Below are 19,361 nucleotides of genomic sequence, written 5' to 3'. Positions count from 1 at the left end.
CACCCCATTTACATCAATGGACAGATCCCAGACAGAAAATCAATAAGGAAACACTGGCCTTAAAAGACACATTAGACACATGGACTTTATATATATGCATATGTATATATATATACATATGTATGTATATATACATCCACATATGTGTATGTATGTGTATATACACACACACACACACACACACACACACAATGCATTCCATCCAAAAGTAGCAGAATACACATTCCTTTTGAGCGCACATGGAACATTCTCTAGGATAGATCACATGCTGAGCACACAACAAGCCCCAGTAAATTTCAGAAAATTGAAATCATATCAAGCATCTTTTCCAACCACAATGCTATGAGACTAGAAATCAACTACAAGAAAAAAACTGCAACAAACACAAACACAGGGAGACTAAACAATATGCTACTGAACAACCAATGGATCACTGAAGAAATAGAGGAGGAAATTAAAAAGTACCTGGAGACAAATGAAAATGAAAACCCAATGAACCAAAATCTACATGATGCAGCAAAAGCAGTTCTAAGAGGAAAGTTTATAGCAATACAAGTTTACCTCAGGAAACAAGAAAAATCTCAAATAAACAACCTTATACCAAAAGAACTAGAGAAAGAACAAATAAAATCCAAAGTTAGTAGGAGGGAAAAAAATTATAATGATCAGAGCAGAAATAAATGAAATAGAGTCTAAAGAAACAATAGAAAAGATCAATTAAACTAAGAGCTGGATTTTGAAAAGATAAACAAATAGATAAACCTTTAGCCAGATTCACCAAGAAAAAAAGAGAAGGAGCCCAAATCAATAAAATCAGAAATGAAGTAGGAGTAATTAAAACTGACACCACAGAAATATAAAGAATCATAAGAGACTACTATGAATAACTGTATGCCAATAAAATGAACAACCTAGAAGAAATGGACAAATTCTTAGAAATGTACGATCTCCCAGGACTGAATGAGGAAGAAATAGAAAATGTGAACAGATCAATTGCCAGTAATGAAATTGAATCAGTAATAAAAAAAACTCTCAACAAACATAAGTCCAGTACCAGCAGTCTCCCAAGGCAATAAAAGTAAAAGCAAAAAATAAATAAATGGGGATAATCAAACTTATAAGCTTTGCCCAAAAAAGGAAACCATAAACAAAATGAAAAGACAACCTATGTACTGGGAGAAAATATTTTCAAACAATGTGACTGACAAGGGCTCAATTTCCAAAATATACAAACAGCTCATACAACTCAATGACAAAACAACAAACATCCCAACCAAAAAATGAGCAGAAGATCTAAACAGACATTTCTCCAAGGAAGACATACAGATGGGCAATAGGCACATGAAAAGATGCTCAACATCGCTAATTACTAGAGAAATACAAATCAAAACTACAATGAGGTATCACCTTACACCAGTCAGAATGGCCATCATTAAAACCTTTACAAATAACAAATGCTGGAGAGGGTGTGGAGGAAAGGGAACCCTCCTACACTGTTGCCGGGAACGTAAACTGGTGCAGCCACCTTGGAAAACAGTGTGGAGGTTCCTCAAAAAACTAAAAATAGAGTTGCCCTATGATCCAGTAATCCCACTCCTGGGCATATATCTGGACAAAATTATAATTCAAAAAGATACATGAACCCCAATGTTCATAGCAATATTTACAACAGCCAAGCAATAGCAATAGCAATAGCAATATTTACAACAGCCAAGATACAGAAGCAACCTAAATGTCCATTGACAGATGAGTGGATAAAGACAGAATACAACTCAGCCATAAAAAAGAATGAAATAATGCTATTTGCAGCAACATGGATGCACCTAGAGATTATCATACTAAGTGAAGTAAGTCAGACAGAGAAAGACAAATACCATATGATATCACTTATATGTGGAATCTAAAATATGACACAAATGAACTTATTTATAAAACAGAAACAGATTCACAGACATAGAGAACAGATTGTGGTAGGGGAGGGATTGATTGGGAGTTTGGGATTAGCAGATGCAAACTATCATATATGGAATGGATAAACAAGTTCTTTCTGCTATATTCAATACCCTGTAATAAACCACAATGGAAAAGAATATATATATACGTGTGTGTGTATACATATATATATGAAACTGAATCACTTTGCTGTACACCAGAAACTAACACAACATTGTAAATCAACTATACTTCAATAAAAATAAAACATAAAAAAAAAACCCAATTAAAAAATAGGCAGAAGACCTGAATAGACATTTTTCCTAAGAGGACATAAATTTGGCCAACAGGCACTGAAAAGATGCTCAACATCATTAATCATCAGAGAAATGCAAGTCAAAACCACAGTGAGATATCACCTCATGCCTGTCAAAATGGCTATCATCAGAAAGACCACAAATAACAAATGTTGATGAGGATGTGGAGAAAAGGGAGCCTTTGTACACTGTTGGTGGTAATATAAATTGGTGCAGTCACTGTGGAGAATAGTATGGCAGCTTCAGAAAACTAAAAATAAAGCTACTATATGACCCAGCAATTCCACTCCTGGGTATATATTTGAAAAACTTGAAAACACTATTTTGAAAGGATACATGCACCCCAATGTTCATAGCAGCATTATTTACAGTTGCCAGGATATGGAAGCAACCTAAGTGTCCATCAGCAGATAAATGGATAAAGAATATGTGGTTATAGGGACATCCCTGGTGGTGCAGTAGTTAAGAATCTGCCTGCCAATGCAGGGGACAAGGGTTCGAGCCTTGGTCGGGGAAGATCCCACATGCTGCGGAGCACCTAAGCCCATGTGCCACAGCTACTGAGCCTGTGCTCTAGAGCCCATGAGCCACAACTACTGACCCCGTGTGCCACAACTACTGAAGCCCATGCACCTAGAACCCATGCCCCACAACAAGAGAAGCCACCGCAATGAGACACCCATGCACCACAATGAAGAGTAGCCCCTGCTCGCTGCAACTAGAGAAAGCCCGCACGCAGCAACGAAGACCCAATGCAGCCAAAAATAAATAAATGAATAAATTTATTTTTATAAAAAAGAATATGTGGTGTATATATACAATGGTGGTATATATATTCAGCCCTAAAAAGAATAAAATTTTACCATTTGCAGCAACATGGATGGACTTGGAGGTATTATGCTAAGTGAAATAAGTCAGACAGATAAAGACAAATACTGCATGATATCACTTATATATGGAACCTAAAAAAATAAAACAAACTTGTAAATAAAACAAAAAAGAAATAGACTCACAGATATAGAGAACAAACTAGTGGTTAGCAATTGGGAGAGGGAAGCATGGAGGGTCAAGACAGGGGTAGGGGATTAAGAGGTACAAACAACTATGTATAAAATAAGCTACAAGGATAATTTGTATAGCACAGGAAATATATCCAATATTTTATAAGTATAAATGGAGTATAACCTTTAAAAATTATGAATCACTATGTTGTATAACCTGAAACATATAATATTGTACACCAACTGTACCTCAATAAAAAATGTTTTTTAAATAAAGTTAATGATGAAAAAAATAAAGATAACTGTCACCTTGCCTACCTCTTATAGCTGTGACTATAAAAAATAATACCTACATACTCAAATTGTGACCACAGGTAAAAGTCATATCATAAAAGTTCTTGACCTGTATCTAATGACTTCAATAATTCATGCATTCAATCATATTTGTTGAAAACCTACGTACCAGCACACATACAACAGATCAACTAAGATGACATATAGCGGGTACCCAAATGTCATTGATTCAGAGCGCATTTCAGCCATTTTAATGAATTGTTCAGGAGCTGTGGCCAGTCTGTTAATTATAACACCTCTTTTCTCTTTCATCACCTCTTATTTCCCACCTTGAGTTCGTTTTATTAAACTTGACTATCTCTATCAGAACATAAAGAAAAAAGCAATCAAAGAGATGAAGCTCAGCCAGTAGGTTGGCTAAAATTAAGCAGAGGAGAAAGGGAAGAAGAAACCATTGGTAAGAATGAGGCCTCTTTAATTTTAATGATTGACATCAGGTCTAGCACTAATTAGTAGAGACAAATGAATCATCTGCTTAACTACCTACATACACAAAAATACACACTCCACACAAAAACACAACAGGATACATTTTTTAAATGGCAGCTTCTATTTACATCTTTCAATAAAATAAAATTAAGGCAGCTAAACAAATGTATTACTCCAATTTCATTACTGCCTTTTTGAATTCTAGGAAAGGACAAAGAAGCATTCCATCCTAAGAAGCATCTATTTTCAGAAATGAATTTATAAAACATTTCAAATGAGTAGTTCTAAAGGTTTGTCTTAATATTTTTTGTCTTAATTTTTTAAAGTTTTATTGATGTGTCATAATACACTATCAGATCAGATCAGATTTTTAAGGTTTTGTTTGATAGCCAAGAAGGAGTATTTATAACTGCATATTATTCTTCAAACAGCTTTAATACACCATATGTAAACCCTTACTTACTCTTCTAATACTCAAGTTACATGAATAAATAATCAGCATTAAGATCTTGGGTAATTTCCCCAGGGAGCTATTGTGGAAGCAGAAACCAACTTCATCTTCTTTAATGTCTATTAAAAGTCATAAATGGAAATCCTAGGTCACTCTTTGACAAATTCTATTTCTCCTATTGGCTTTCAACACAGTTAAACAATCTAAACTTGAGCCAAATGTGAGAGGCCATAGAAATCACCTCTGATGCTTTCTCAGATTCCAAATGAAAATTGGCTTTATATTTAACTTCTCACATGAATTTTCTATTGAACAATTTACCTCCAACATCTGAACCAGCAAGAAAATGTAGGCTTTACCAATTAGTTCAGTGTCCATGTCGTATTCACCTTTGTGCCCCGCCATGTCCAGAGCAGTGCCTAGCACATAGCAGGAGCTTGGCAAACATTAGCTGACCTAAGCGAAGAACTGAAATGTGTTCAAGGACTAACCTTCAAAAGCATTTCTTCATGTTGGGGATTATCAGAGTCATAGGGTTCTCTGCGCAGTTTTTCCACATCTGCAATAAGGTTTCTGTACCCAACAATTTGCAGAAGGCAAGCTTGAAGAGAGATTCCCAACCTAACGTGTTAAAAAATAGAAGAAACACACATGAGGGAAAAAAACCACATTCTCTGGCATTTGTTCACTTGATGTATGCACAATAGGACTTTTCATATTTATATAATATTTGGAAATTGCTCATATAGGATCTATCTAATAGAAGCACAATTTTTAACTGAAGCTCCACATGGACAGTTGTGGAACTTGGCTAAAATTTACCTCTCATTCCAGCCTTTTCTTAAGCCAAATTGCAATAATATGGCTTAAAAACAAGGGAGCTGTTTATGTAAGTGACTTGAAAGATGTAGAAAATATAGGTGATCATGGTTTCTTAGGGATCATTTAGCTCCCTTAGGTAGATATATCAGAAACACTTCAAAAGGGTGTGTGGGGGGAGGTGTCAGTGAGAGAGAGATAAATAGCCCTCAGGGGCTTAGGGGTAAGAAAAATTTTGAAACAAATAAAAACAACAACAATAAAAATACCTCTGCTTGCAGAGCACCCCTGACAGATAAGGCAATGGCAAGAGAAAGAACTCAGTACTTTACAAAATTTCCCATTCCATTCTGACTGCTCTACTTGTCTGAATGCCTGTTCTTATGCTGAAACAGAATCTGCTTTCTTTATTACCAAGTGGTTCAAACGCTGTTCTCAGAGCAAATTCATTTCCACTTTTCCCTGCCATGCCTATTCATTTTAAGACAGGAAGAATTCTTTCCTCTAGTCTCATCTCCAGGGTTAAAAAAAAAAACAACCAAAAAAAAAAAAAAAAAACTCCACTCTTCCTTCAATTCCTTCTCATGGGACATGGTTTTCAGATGTTTTACTATCTTGCTCAGTCTTCTTGAATGCACAGTTTGTATGATTAACAGTCCCCTTAAAACGTATCACTGGAACAAAAAAGAATCTGGCAAGCATGACATAGAGAGGATCATTACTTCCTGTGATCTGAATGCTGTTTTTTTCTCCTACAACGCAGAAAGTAAAATAGGGTCTCTTTAAGCAATCACATAACATTACAAGTTTATTAAACAGGTGGCTAAATAATCACCAAGATCCTTTTTTCCTATAAACTACTGTTACATAAATTATCTTCCTGTACTCATTTGATGGCATTTTTAAATCTAAAGGTAGTATTTCATGTTTATTTTTTCCTGCTAATTTCTTTATAGTTATTCACTTTTGTGATTCAACAATAGCAATTTCATATGATTCAGCCTAAGAGTTACTGTTCAATATACTCCAACTTCTAATTCACTCACTAAATTTAAGCATTTTTTGTTGGAGTTGGGGGATCACCATAATCACAATGACAGTGTCATAATCATCTTTTTTGGGGGGGATGAGATGTATAGAGGTTAAGTCTAAAGTTGGGGACAATAGAAAAATTTAAGTTTTAGGATTGTATGCTTACTCCAAACATAGAAGGCAGTGTCAGATAACCCAGAATACTAAACTTAAATAAAATTGAATGTTCAATTAAAAAAAACTAAATCAGATATTTAGGAAAAAAGCACAGTGGTACTCATCACCCAAAAAATCAACACAGGACTGAGAAGAGAGTTAATTTTGAGGGAAAGAAGGGAGTGGGAGAAATAAAAAAGAAGAAAACAAAAGACCCAATTCAATTTGACTGTAGTAATTCTTACCACCACTGTAAGTGGCACCTGAAAAATATGTATAAAACAAAGTAAGGTTAATAGTGGTAATGGCTTGATAAATTACAAGGTATTTCCCCCAGCCCTCTCTATCTCTTGATTTTTTTCCAGAAAATTATTCAATTAAAAAAAAAATCACATTTTGTCAATGTCAACCTGGAAAAAAACCACACTAAAATCCATATTGAGCTTTAAAAAACATAATCTACTACCTATAAGTGTTTTTTTCTCCCTAAAGGAAATCAAAAGAATAGATGGTAAGGAAACACTTTTGAATGAAATATATAACTTTCATAAAAGAGACAGAAAAGATTTGCTATTAAATCTAACCCAATCTCTAAATATGATTATAGGTCTAATATATCTCTCATGCCTAATTGTAATCATATATTTTTGGTTCAACTTAATTTAAAATGAATTTCATTCCTACCAGCTTCCCAGAGAAATAAAATATGTCAGAAGATTTCAAAAAGACATTTACTGTATAATTAAATCACATTTAATGGCTGAATAAAGAAAAGGCAGCTAATTAGCTGAAGTTTCTACAGAAGAATACTATGGAGACTACATGGAAATGGAGTTTTGTGATGAGCCTCAATCACCTAGTACTAGAATCCCTTCAAGATACAGACATATGCAAAGTGCACTCTGAAATTCCCTTTGACTACAGCTTCTCATCTTTGGCAATTAAAAGCTTTCTTTAGTGATAACATCTGAAGTTCTTAAGTATGCACATCTAAAAGACAGTTTGTTACTTACCTAAACTTTATCTGAATATATCTGCAAACAGAATTTATTCTACCCAATATCCTTAGCCTAAAATTTTACAGAAAAATTCCTGTACACAATGGAAAATATAAAGCTAATTTTAAATGTCATGTACATCACCAAATGCATTTTATTACTTCCAAGATGAGATGACTAAATTACAAAGTTCTAAAGTCTTCATATAAAAACCATTTCTCTCTCCCACACATGCCTGTCTTCTTCACAAGCAGGTAGAAACTGTCTCCAAGATTATCAGCCTGTCATGAAATGAAGAAATATTCTTCATGGAGCAGAATCAGCTCAGGCACATTTACAATTTGAACATTTACTGTTAATGTAAAACACAGGCATCATATGGAGCGACTGTTGATGAATGGGCTCCCTTTATTTCACCTTCTGATATCAGAGGCATCCACCAGATTTCTTACATTCATTGCATCTCAGAAGCATAAGCATAAATCACAACAGAAGTACAAAGCTGCTGCTATTTACAAATATGAAAAAGGTATCTTTTTTCTTTATTTTTCATCTGAAAGTCACAACATGCAGATGATTATTTGGGTCAGGGAAGAGAGAGAGAGAGAAAGAGCGTGTGAGACCGTAGTTAGAGAGAGAGTATTTAGAAATAGTAAATATGTGGCATGTGACTTCTGTTTTATATTTACAACATAATAAACATATTCTTACTGTGGATTTATGTCAGCGTTAATTTTTTTCAGTTCCATAATGTCTTCTATAGTTTTTTCAATAGCATCAGGATGAACACTCACTGAAGTCTGCAGTAGCTGGAAAACATGTTTTAATCAGTTGTTTTGTCATGAACACTGGTGTCTTAAGTGGGGTATATTTAAATAGGGGCCTCAAATATTTGTTTAAAGCTTCTATATGAAGATAAGAAACTAAACTAAAGGCAAAAATTGATGTAGTATTTGAATTCTAGTAAGTTTGATATTTTCACAGTGGGGGTAGTACAATTTTTCTGATTAAGGTAATTAACATAAAACAAAAATATGTAAGTTTTTTTTTACCATCTTCATCTGTTTTAAACTACTTACCTAGAAATATTATATTTTCATTTTCTCACTCACCACACATGGCTTCCATTGTTAATGGGCATTATGTCTATGACTGTGTGAAGTACATGGGGGATATAGTCCTAAGGATGCCAAAATTAAATTAAATATTCAAGAATCTTGAGAAGCAGATTTTTCTTTCTTATGTGGATGCTTAACTATGTGCTATAAATGCTAGCATAGTGGCTTCTTTGATTTTCTTGGAAAATCTTGAGTATAAAGTTAAATGATTTGGATATTGATGAAATACCAGAGAGTTACCACTGATCTTATTTTCAAGGAATATTTATTTTATGATTTGGAAAGAGGTATAAAAAAGGATTAACTCATCAATGAAATAATATGTGCGTCATAAATCTGCCTAGAAATTCTTGAGTGGCTGCTCTCATGTAAAAAGCACAGTGGTTTGTGATGGGAAAACAATTCATTCTTCTCAGTTTGCATTAGTATTCGTAGCCAAAAGTATATTTTTGTTTCTTAAAATTTTTACTTTTTGATGATGGAGGTAAGTCTTCAATTGAAAAGTTGCTGAAAAATATAGGAACAATTTTACTTACCTTACTTTTTGAATCCCTCAGTGATGTTTCTGGAAAAGAGATGATTTAAAAAGCCATTCAAAAATTATCTTTTACAAGTGGTTTACAATTACTATACTGAAAAATAACAGTGTATCCTCAATCCCAGAAAGCCTACATTTTGCTTACTGCTTTGTTTCGTGCTTACCGATTTTCATAGTTCTAGAAGCTCCAGGCTTGGTATTGTAACAGATCCGTTGCAGTTCACATCTTCCAGTCAGCTTTCTCATTACAAATTTCAGGCAACGCCACAAAAATTTACAGTAAAAATACAGGCACACCTGGATCAGCATTCTGTCAAAAACAAAAGATAGCACTCTTCCAATAGAACGCTGTAAGAGAATAGAAAGCAGACACCACCAGCAAGCAAACAAGCCCAGAAGAAAATCAACCATTAGACTTCTGGGTTTACAAGCATATTTCATTATTCTAACCCCATGTTATTTTATTTGAGGTAGCTACAAAGCCCGTCATTGGGAGGGAAGCCCAAGGTCTGTAAGCACACACTTACTATGACTGCAAGCTCCAGAATGCCCTATTCTAGTAAATTTGACACACCAACAAATTGAGAGTGAAGCACAGGGATCCTTTCTTTTTCAAAGCAAATCAGTACCTCGAAAACAGAACCCTTGTGTTTTAGAAGCTGTCCCCCATAGACACAGGGAAAGGGCATGCTGTGGCATCTCCCATCTTCTGCCCCCACGAACAGCCTCTCAGCCAGCCCCAATTCACTTCCAGCTTCTCCTTAGTGTCTTATTTTTGGCTTCTGTGTTATTTCTTCCCCTGCTCCCATTTTTTTCCCCCTTCCCTCTGCTTTCCTTTCAGTACTGTTGTCCTCTTTGAGGACTTTGTTTTGTGGCCACCTATCTTCTCTGCTGACCAATCCCAGTACTTCTTGGATGTGCCAGAATGTCTCCACAACAGTTCGCTGAACAAGCATGTTGACCTTTGGTTCTTCAACATTCTCTGATTTAAACCTTCCAAAAACTCCACCTCTTGACAAGTTTGTTCTTGACTCCTGCTAAACAAAGTTTTCTTGATTGCACACCCTATCTCACTCCAATAATACCTTAACAAACTATAAAGTATATGGTCACCAATCATGCACTTATTTACAATGCCTCTGGCACATGTGAATTTGTGTTTTATGCCAACTTTTAGTTTTTAATATGTGAGTGTCTACTACTTCATGGGATTGCTCAGCATCTCAAAATGACTCAAGCTATAGAAGTAAAGAGGACTTATCATCCAGGAACTTATATTCAACCCATCTTCTCTGAATACTAGAGTTTTCCTAGAAGGCAGAATTATTTTCCTAGAAGGCAGAATTATTTATATTACTTCCTATTGGTGTCATTTCTAAAAGATATTTCTTTTTCTCATATGTTCACTAATTCCCCCCAGCTCTAACATAAGGTGATCCAGGGCCATTAAGATGAATTTGTGTAGTTAACTAATATCCTCAATGATGTGATTAATTCCTGAATTTGAACCAAAACCTTGATTGTGTTCCTTTGTTCAATTGCTCTGGCTCCAATATCTTGAACAGCCTGTGTTAAAAATAACAATTCCAACTGACTTATACAAAAGTACAGTCTATATCATATAAATGCACTGGGACAGAGACCTTCAAGATGGCAGAGGAGTAAGACATGGAGATCACCTTCCTCCCCACAAATAGAGCAGGAAAACATCTACATGTGGAACAACTCCTACAGAACACCTACTGAATGCTGGCAGAAGATCTCAAACTTCCCAAAAGGCAAGAAACTCCCAACATACCTCGGTAGGGCAAAAGAAAAAAGGAAAAACAGAGACAAAGAATAAGGATGGGACCTGCACCTCTGGGAGGGAGCTGTGAAGGAGGAAAAGATTCCACACAGTAGGAAGACCCTTCACTGGTGGAGATGGGGAGGGGGGAAAGCTTCAGAGCCACAGAGGAGAGCACAGCAACAGGGGTGCAGGGGCAAAGCAGAGAGATTCCTGCACAGAGGATCAGTGCTGACCAGCACTCACCAGCCTGAGAGGCTTGTCTGCTCAGCTGCCAGGGCGGGTGGGGGCTGGGAGCTGAGGCTCCAGCTTCGGAGGTCAGATCCCAGGGAGAGGACTGGGATTGGCTGTGTGAACACAGCCTGAAGAGGCCTAGTGCACCACACCTAGCCGGGAGGGAGTCTGGGAAAAAGTCTGGAACTGCCTAAGAGGCAAGAGACCATTGTTTCGGGTTGCATGAGGAGAGGGGATTCAGAGCACCACCTAAACAAGCTCCAGAAATGGGTGTGCGCCGTGGCTATCAGTGAGGACACAAGAGATGGGCATGAAACACTAAGGCTGCTGCTGCAGCCACCAAGAAGCCTGTGTGCAAGCACAGGTCACTATCCACATCTCCCCTCCTGAGAGCCAGTGCAGCCCACCACTGCCAGAGTCCTGTGATCCAGGAACAACTTCCCTGGGAGAACACACGGCGTGTCTCAGGCTGGTGCAACGTCACGCCGGCCACTGCCGCCACAGGCTCACCCCACATTGTATACCCTTCCCTCCTCCCTGGCCTGAGTGAACCAGAGCACCCTAATCAGCTGCTACTTTAACCCTGTCCTGCCTGAGCGAAGAACAGACGCCCTCAGGTGTCCTACACACAAAGGTCAAGCCAAATCCAAAGCTGAACCCCAGGAGTTGTGTGAACAAAGAAGAGAAAGGGAAATCTCTCCCAGCAGCCTCAGGAGCAGCAGATTAAATCTCCATAATCAATTTGATGTACCCTGTGTCTCTGGAATACCTGAGTAGACAATGAATCATCCCAAAATTGAGGTGGTGGACGTTGGGAGCAACTGTAGACTTGGAGTTTGCTTTCTGTATCTAATTTGTTTCTGGTTTTATGTTTATCTTAGTTTAGTATTTAGAGTTTATTATTATTGGTAGATCTGCTTATTGATTTGGTTGCTCTCTCCCCTTTTTCTTTTTAATATATATATATATATATTTTTTCCTTTTTCTCTTTTTGTGTGTATGTGTATGCTTCTTTGTGTGATTTTGTCTGTATAGCTTTGCTTTTACCATTTGTTCTAGGGTTCTGTCTGTCCGTTTAATTTTGTTTTTTAAAAAATTTTTTTAGTATACTTTTTAGTGCTTGTTATCATTGGTGGATTTGTTTATTCGTTTGGTTGCTCTCTTCTTTCTTTTATTACTTTTTAATTTTTTTATTTTTAGTATTTTTTATTTTAATAACTTTATTTTATTTTTTTCTTTCTTTTTTTTTTCTCCCTTTTCTTCGGAGCAGTGTGGCTGACAGGTTCTTGGTGCTCCAGCCAGGTGTCAGGTCTGTGCCTCTGAGGTGGGAGACCCGAGTTCAGGACACTGGTCCACCAGAGACCTACCAGCTCCACGTAATATCAAACAGTGAAAGCTCTCCCAGAGATGTCCATCTCAACGCTAAGACCCAGCTCCACTCAACAACCAACAAACTACAGTGCTGGACACCCTATGCCTAACAATGAGCAGGACAGGAACACACCCCCACCCACTAACAGAGAGGCTGCCTAAAATATAATAAGGTCACAGACACCCCAAAACACACCATCAGATGCAGTCTTGCCCACCAGAAAGACAAGATCCAGCCTCATCCACCAGAACACAGGCACCAGTCCCCTCCACCAGGAAGCCTACACAAGCCACTGAACCAACTTTAGCCACTGGGGGCAGACACCAAAATCAATGGGAACTATGAACCTGCAGCCTGTGAAAAGGAGACCCCAAACACAGTAAGTTAAGCAAAATGAGAAGACAGAGAGACACACAGCAGATGAAAGAAAAAGGTAAAAACCCACCAGACCAAAAAAATGAAGAAGAAATAGGCAGTCTACCTGAAAAAGATTTCAGAGTAATGATAGTAAAGATATCCAAAATCCTGGAAATGGGATGGAGAAAATACAAGAAATGTTTAACAAAGACCTAGAAGAACTAAAGAGCAAACAAACAATGATGAACAACACAATAAATGGAATTAAAAATTCTCTAGAAGGAATCAATAGCAGAATAACTGAGGAGGAAGAACAGGTAAGTGATCTGGAAGACAAAATAGTGGAAATAACTACCACAGAGCAGAATAAAGAAAAAAGAATGAAAAGAATTGAGGACAGTCTCAGAGACCTATGGGGCAACATTAAATGCACCAACATTAGAATTATAGGGGTCCCAGAAGAAGAAGAGATAAAGAAAGGGACTGAGAAAATATTTGAAGAGATTATAGTTGAAAACTTCCCTAATATGGGGAAGGAAATAGTCAAGTCCAGGAAGCACGGAGAGTCCCATACAGGATGAATCCAAGGAGAAACATGCTAAGACAGATATTAATCAAACTATCAAAAGTTAAATACAAAGAAAAAATATTAAAAGCAGCAAAGGAAAAACGACAAATAAATGGATTAAAGACCTAAATGTAAGACCAGACACTGTAAAACTCTTAGAGGAAAACATAGACAGAACACTCTATGACATAAATCACAGCAAGATCCTTTTTGACCCACCTCCTACAGAAATGGAAATAAAAACAAATGGGACCTAATGAAACTTAAAAGCTTTTGCACAACAAAGGAAAACATAAACAAGAAGAAAAGACAACCCTCAGAATGGGAGAAAATATTTGCAAATGAAGCAACTGACAAGGGATTAATCTCCAAAATTTACAAGCAGCTCATGCAGCTCAATATCAAAAAAACAAACAACCCAATCCAAAAATGGGCAGAAGACCTAAATAGACATTTCTCCAAAGAAGATATACAGATTGCCAACAAATACATGAAAGGATGCTCAACATCACTAATCATTAGAGAAATGCAAATCAAAACTACAATGAGGTATCACCTCACACCAGTCAGAATGGCCATCATCAAAAAATCTACAAACAATAAATGCTAGAGAGGGTGTGGAGAAAATTTACATTGTACTGTTGGTGGGAATATAAATTGATACAGCCACTATGGAGAACACTATGGAGGTTCCTTAAAAAAACTAGAAATAGAAATACCATATGACCCAGCAATCCCACTACTGGGCATACACCCTGAGAAAACCATAATTCAAAAAGAGTCATGTACCACAGTGTTCACTACAGCTCTATTTACAGTAGCCAGGACATGGAAGCAACCTAAGTGTCCATGTGGCACATATATACAATGGATTATTACTCAGCCATAAAAAGAAACAAAATTGTGTTACTTGTAGTGAGGTGGATGGACGTAGAGTCTGTCATACAGAGTGAAGTAAGTCAGAAAGAGAAAAAAAACACCGTATGCTAACACATATATATGGAATCTTAAAAAAAATGGTTCTGAAGAACCTAGGGGCAGGACAGGAATAAAGATGCAGATGTACAGAATGGACTTGGGGACATGGGAGGAGGAAGGGTAAGCTGGGATGAAGTGAGAGAGTGGCATGGACTTATATACACTACCAAATGTAAAACAGATAGCTAGTGGGAAGCAGCCACATAGTGCAGAGAGATCAGCTTGGTGCTTTGTGACCACCTAGAGGAGTGGGATAGGGAGGGTGGGAGGGAGATGTAAGAGGGAGGAGATATGGGGATATATGTATATGTATAGCTGATTCACTTTGTTATAAAGCAGCAACTAACACACTACTGTAAAGCAATTATACTCCAATAAAGATGTTAAAAAAAAAAAAAGATGTTTAAAAAAAATTTTTTAAATGCACAGGGAATGGAGGAAACATATAAGTAACTAAATTTTTACACTAAAATGTGGTAGAATCCTTTGTAGGCATTAGAATTGTATTCTGGAGTAATAACATAAAATGCCCATAATATGCTTATCAAATAGAAAAATGTTCAAAAAGAACATGTGTGGAATAATAAATTTTTTTCTTTAGTAAATAAAACAAAAAATTTAATGATGATATATAAACAAGGAGAAAAAGACTGGCAGGATATACAACAAAAAGATTAACAGTGGTTTTTCTGGGTAATGGAATTGTGAGTAATTTTAATTTTCTTTTCTGGTTAAGTATATTTTCTTTTTTTAATATGTATATATTATTTTATTTAAGAAGAAAGTTATAACTACAATTAAAATGTATAAAATGATCACCAAAAATCATTACAAAAGTACATATGAAGTTTCTATGTGAAGTCATATTCTGCTGAAAGACAAAAAATGGATTTACTGTGTTGTGAAGTCTGAAATTCAACTATTTTAGTCAAATATGTTCTAAGATCTGTTAGGATTTAGATTATCAGCTTCCAAAAAAAAGTAACGCAGAAAATAATTAATGGAACATTTTAATTAGATGAGTGAGAAATTTTACAAAACCACAACATAGTCTCTTGGAAAAAGTTTTCCGTTCTTCCAACTATTGGATAGCTATGACAGAAGAAAAGATTGAGCAATATCCTTGTCAACTTGTTATCAGCCAAATGGTAATGATATTAATAACTGGTTGGCATTAATCCTATTACAAGTCAGGGGTAAATCTTTCCATGATATCTGCCCTTATGGTACCCATGTGCAAATTCCAGTAAAGTTTGCCCAGTATGTGGGCCAGCTTCTCAAATGAAGCCTCTTTTAAGTCTATGCATTAGGACTCCATAATAATCAGGTTCTTGTAGTACTAAATCGTCCTAGAGATAAAGGTTCTAATTACTGTTTAAGGAGTATTTTTGTATTCAGCCTACTTAGGGTACAAGCCAATTAAATTAAACTACAGGAAGTTTCCCCTATGCAACTTCTTCATCAGATCTATACAAAGATGTGGCTTGAGACCTAGAGGTGTCATCCTAGATGTCAGGAAGCATCCAGATGTAGAGTGACTTATAGCCCATCTAAAATTTCTCCCACTGGCCTCCTTGCATATGAGAAGAAAATGCCTGGGGAATTGTTTTGCATCAAGACAGTCTTATATAAAAGGAGAGAAAAGACATCATGTTCTATGCTTTTCTTTTTTCTTTTCTTCAGTTCCCCTGAGGGTATTCACACTGTCAAAGACAGGGAAACCCAGTGGAAATCCACAGTGAGGGGTTAGAGATGATGTATCATTTCTTAGGGCTCACTGCTCTGTGAGGTGTATCACAACCCTCTCACATAATCACAGAAACAATAACACAAATCATGAAAGAGAAATGCTCATTTCAATTGTGAACTGACATTTATACACTGCTTCCTTACCCTTTCATAATTTCTGGGCGAGTGTCCTGATAATGTTATTTATTATCCAGGATATATTTTGATTTTTTCCTTGTTTTTGTAATGGGCCAAAATGCCCACAAATATTTCATTAAAAACCAGCTTGTTATGCTAGGCACTGTACTTTCTTTCTATGCTATGTATTATATTTTTTCAAGCCAGATCATCAGATCAAACAATGCCTTGACAGATACAATTTATTTTGCACTTAGATCGTAAATGTAAGGCATGGTCAGAGATGGAAATACCAGCACTACCCCTTACTTTGGAAGCCTGATTTTGATGAGAGAACAAGTACCCAATTTGCTTTCTCATGAAAGGACCAGATCAGCAAAACCTCCATATAAGCATCTCAGGATGGCTGTTCTTCACCATCAGGTGCTACCAAGAGATCACTTCTTAAATGTTTGGACCTATTTAAGTGCCTAAATTTGTGGGAAAACTGCTTAAGGTCCAGAGAACAATCAAAATGATTAAATATTTGGGGAGAATGTTAAATTGGTTTGGCATGTTTACCCTTAAAGGAAGAAATTAAGAAATGAATCTTTAAAGCTTTAAAGCTAATCAGTAGTTGGTTTAGGAAAAAAGAAAGAAAGGAAGGAAGGAAGGGAAGGAGGGAGAAAGGGAGGAAAAGTGTGTCCCTTTCCAATCTGAGTTTAGGAATAGGAACTTTTGGATTTATAGTACTTTTCCTCCTTTTAATTTCCTTTATCTCCTTTATGTTTCTGACCACATGCCTGGAGTGAAGGCATCTCAGATGTACCTGTGTAGCAGATCCCATTTGCTTTCTTTAATCCTATCCTTCTGTTCCTATTCTTAGAAGAAGAATTACTGCCACACTCTCTCCACCATCTGAACCCTATGTTCAGAGGGTTTATAGCTGTGCTTGTTTTGTTTTTATCTCCTAGCCTGAATCATCAAACCAATAATCTTAGTTTTATTTAGAGGAATATTTTGCTTTTATTCATCATAACACTAGACTTAGTTTTCTTATTTCTGATGGAAGATTCGCAAATCACTATTGAAAAGATCTGCTACATTTTGTAGGAACAACAATCAAATTCTCAAGACTACAATGAGAAAATACTGATCACCATCTCTTATTTTTTTTACATGTGTGTTTTTTGTTCATTTGGTTGGTTTTGGGTTTTTTTTTTTTTTTTTTTTTTTTTTTTTGCTGTGCTGCGTGGCTTGCTGGATCTTAGTTCCCCAAATCAGGGATTGAACCAGGGCCCTCCACAGTGAAAGTGTGGAGTCCTAACCACTGGACCACCGAGGAATCCCCACCATATCCTATTTTAAATAACTATATGCATAGACGGCAGTTTTTTTGTGTTTGTTTCTGTTTTTTCAATCATAGCTTTTTGATTGTGTTCCAAAGGAGCCACTGTAGTTTCCGAAGATGAATGCCTTGCTTAAGCACTGAAAGAATCTGATTTAATAAAAAGAGCTACTTACACACGTTCTATTTCCAACATTTTCTGTTACTGCCATTTACTGATATGCTGCAGAGTGAAGTTTATGCTGAGTTCACAGCAGTGTCCTTCCATAAGGCAATTATGATCACTTTTATCATTTAACATTCATCCTCTAGCTGGCGCAAGAATAGCCACCCAATATAAATAAATTATTCAAAATGAATCATATTTCTGCTACCAAATAAAAGTGAGCTCCTGTCTTGTGCTTCTTTGTTAGAGGAATCCATTCAGCAGGGATGAGGCCTCTGAAACAGGAGATGCACCTAGGACCATGTAGTCTCCTGCCTCTGGGGTGAGGGGGTGTGGGTACCTGTAGTACAACACTACTCCATCATCTTAAATTTGTGACTCTGACATCTTCTTTTGGAATAGTAAGAGAAAAGTGGCTTATTTTGAACAGTTTCAATGAATTTGTTAATGAAAGTTAATTCTTGCTTGAAGAAATCCTGTAATAAACAAGAAGTACACTATTGGTGAGGAAGGATACATACAAAATAATCACAGTTCTTGGATCAAATCAACTTTCCTAAACAGAACACTTTTCATCTAAACGGCCATAAAGAACAGCAGACTGCTCAATGTTTCCAGCATTTCATGTACTTTCTAAAATGACATTTTAAAAAATTCTAGCTGCTCTATTGAAGTTCCTAATTAGGGGCACTGGCAGTCAATTGGAAATTAACTTGTCAACAGGTATTTGGCCTAGTAAATGGGCCCCTCTAAATAATGAACATCCTACTAGGAAAAGAGGCCACAGAGGACTTGATACATGAACTGGAAATGTGAAATCATACAAAGAAACCATTTGTGGGCCTCTAGAAAAACAAGATTATTTCTCCACATTGAGCAGTGATGAGGCAGTGTGGAGCCCCTGGTCTTTTCCAACTTTTTTTTTTTTTTTTTTTTTTTTTTGGTCGCGTGGCATGTGGGATCTTAGTTCCCCGACCAGGGATCGAATCCACGCCTCCTGCAGTGGAAGCACGGAGTCCCAACAGCTGGATCACTTAGGAAGTCCCCCCTTTTCCATCATTCTTTATCTGAAGAGATCATGCTGCTTTTCAAAGGTAGTGCGTATAAATCTATCATGGATAGATATTATTCCAAATTCTATTGCTATAGTAAAGGGCACTATTTTTAATTCCAGGGAAATTTCATATGAGGGATTAGAGAGCAATAGCTGACTGTGGTACAACTAAAATAATAAATAAATTAATGGTTTATCCTTTTCCTTTCAAAGAATAGGAGACAAGTTTCTCTTAAATTACTAATGACATCACTATTCAAATAAAAATTTAATGATTAAATACATACACTTTCCAAGATTTATTTTTAAAATTCAGGTTTTTTCTACTTGGATAATACATTAACTTATTTATAAGGGAAGCAGCAAACACATTATGCTTTGACATTTAAGAAGCATTTAGACAGGGGCAATGACCAAGATGGTAGAGTAGGAAGACCCTGAGCTCACCTCCTCCCACAGCACACCAAAATTACAACTCTTTACAGAGCAACAACTGATAAGAAAGACC

The 19,361-nt window shown here is 36.5% G+C and overlaps 1 protein-coding gene and 2 long non-coding RNA genes across 9 annotated transcripts in view; 1 reads left to right on the top strand and 2 right to left on the bottom strand.

The window, feature by feature from the left end:
* Positions 1-19,361, top strand: part of LOC309606203 — a 910,895-nt gene that overhangs the window by 19,301 nt on the left and 872,233 nt on the right. The window lies entirely within an intron of this gene.
* Positions 1-19,361, bottom strand: part of LOC309606206 — a 404,244-nt gene that overhangs the window by 240,744 nt on the left and 144,139 nt on the right. The gene's annotated exons all lie outside the window — the stretch shown is intronic.
* Positions 1-19,361, bottom strand: part of ELMOD1 (ELMO domain containing 1) — a 129,949-nt gene that overhangs the window by 56,652 nt on the left and 53,936 nt on the right. For 3 of the 7 annotated variants that reach the window (XM_082342984.1, XM_082342983.1, XM_082342989.1), the window contains 5 exons: positions 17,810-18,275; positions 9,310-9,455; positions 9,144-9,172; positions 8,201-8,298; positions 4,976-5,105 (listed from right to left, as the gene is read on the bottom strand). In XM_082342984.1, coding sequence (XP_082199110.1) covers positions 4,976-5,105; positions 8,201-8,298; positions 9,144-9,172; positions 9,310-9,455; positions 17,810-17,829 — 423 coding nt within the window. In that variant the 5' untranslated portion in view covers positions 17,830-18,275. Of the gene's footprint in view, positions 1-4,975; positions 5,106-8,200; positions 8,299-9,143; positions 9,173-9,309; positions 9,494-17,809; positions 18,276-19,361 lie in introns of all 7 variants that reach the window. The other 4 variants (XM_082342986.1, XM_082342987.1, XM_082342988.1 and 1 more) reach the window with 4 other exon arrangements.

Source organism: Balaenoptera borealis (genome assembly GCF_965194805.1).
Source record: "Balaenoptera borealis genome assembly, chromosome: 11".
Lineage (NCBI taxonomy): Eukaryota > Metazoa > Chordata > Mammalia > Artiodactyla > Balaenopteridae > Balaenoptera > Balaenoptera borealis.
This window is presented reverse-complemented; position numbering and strand designations above follow the sequence as displayed.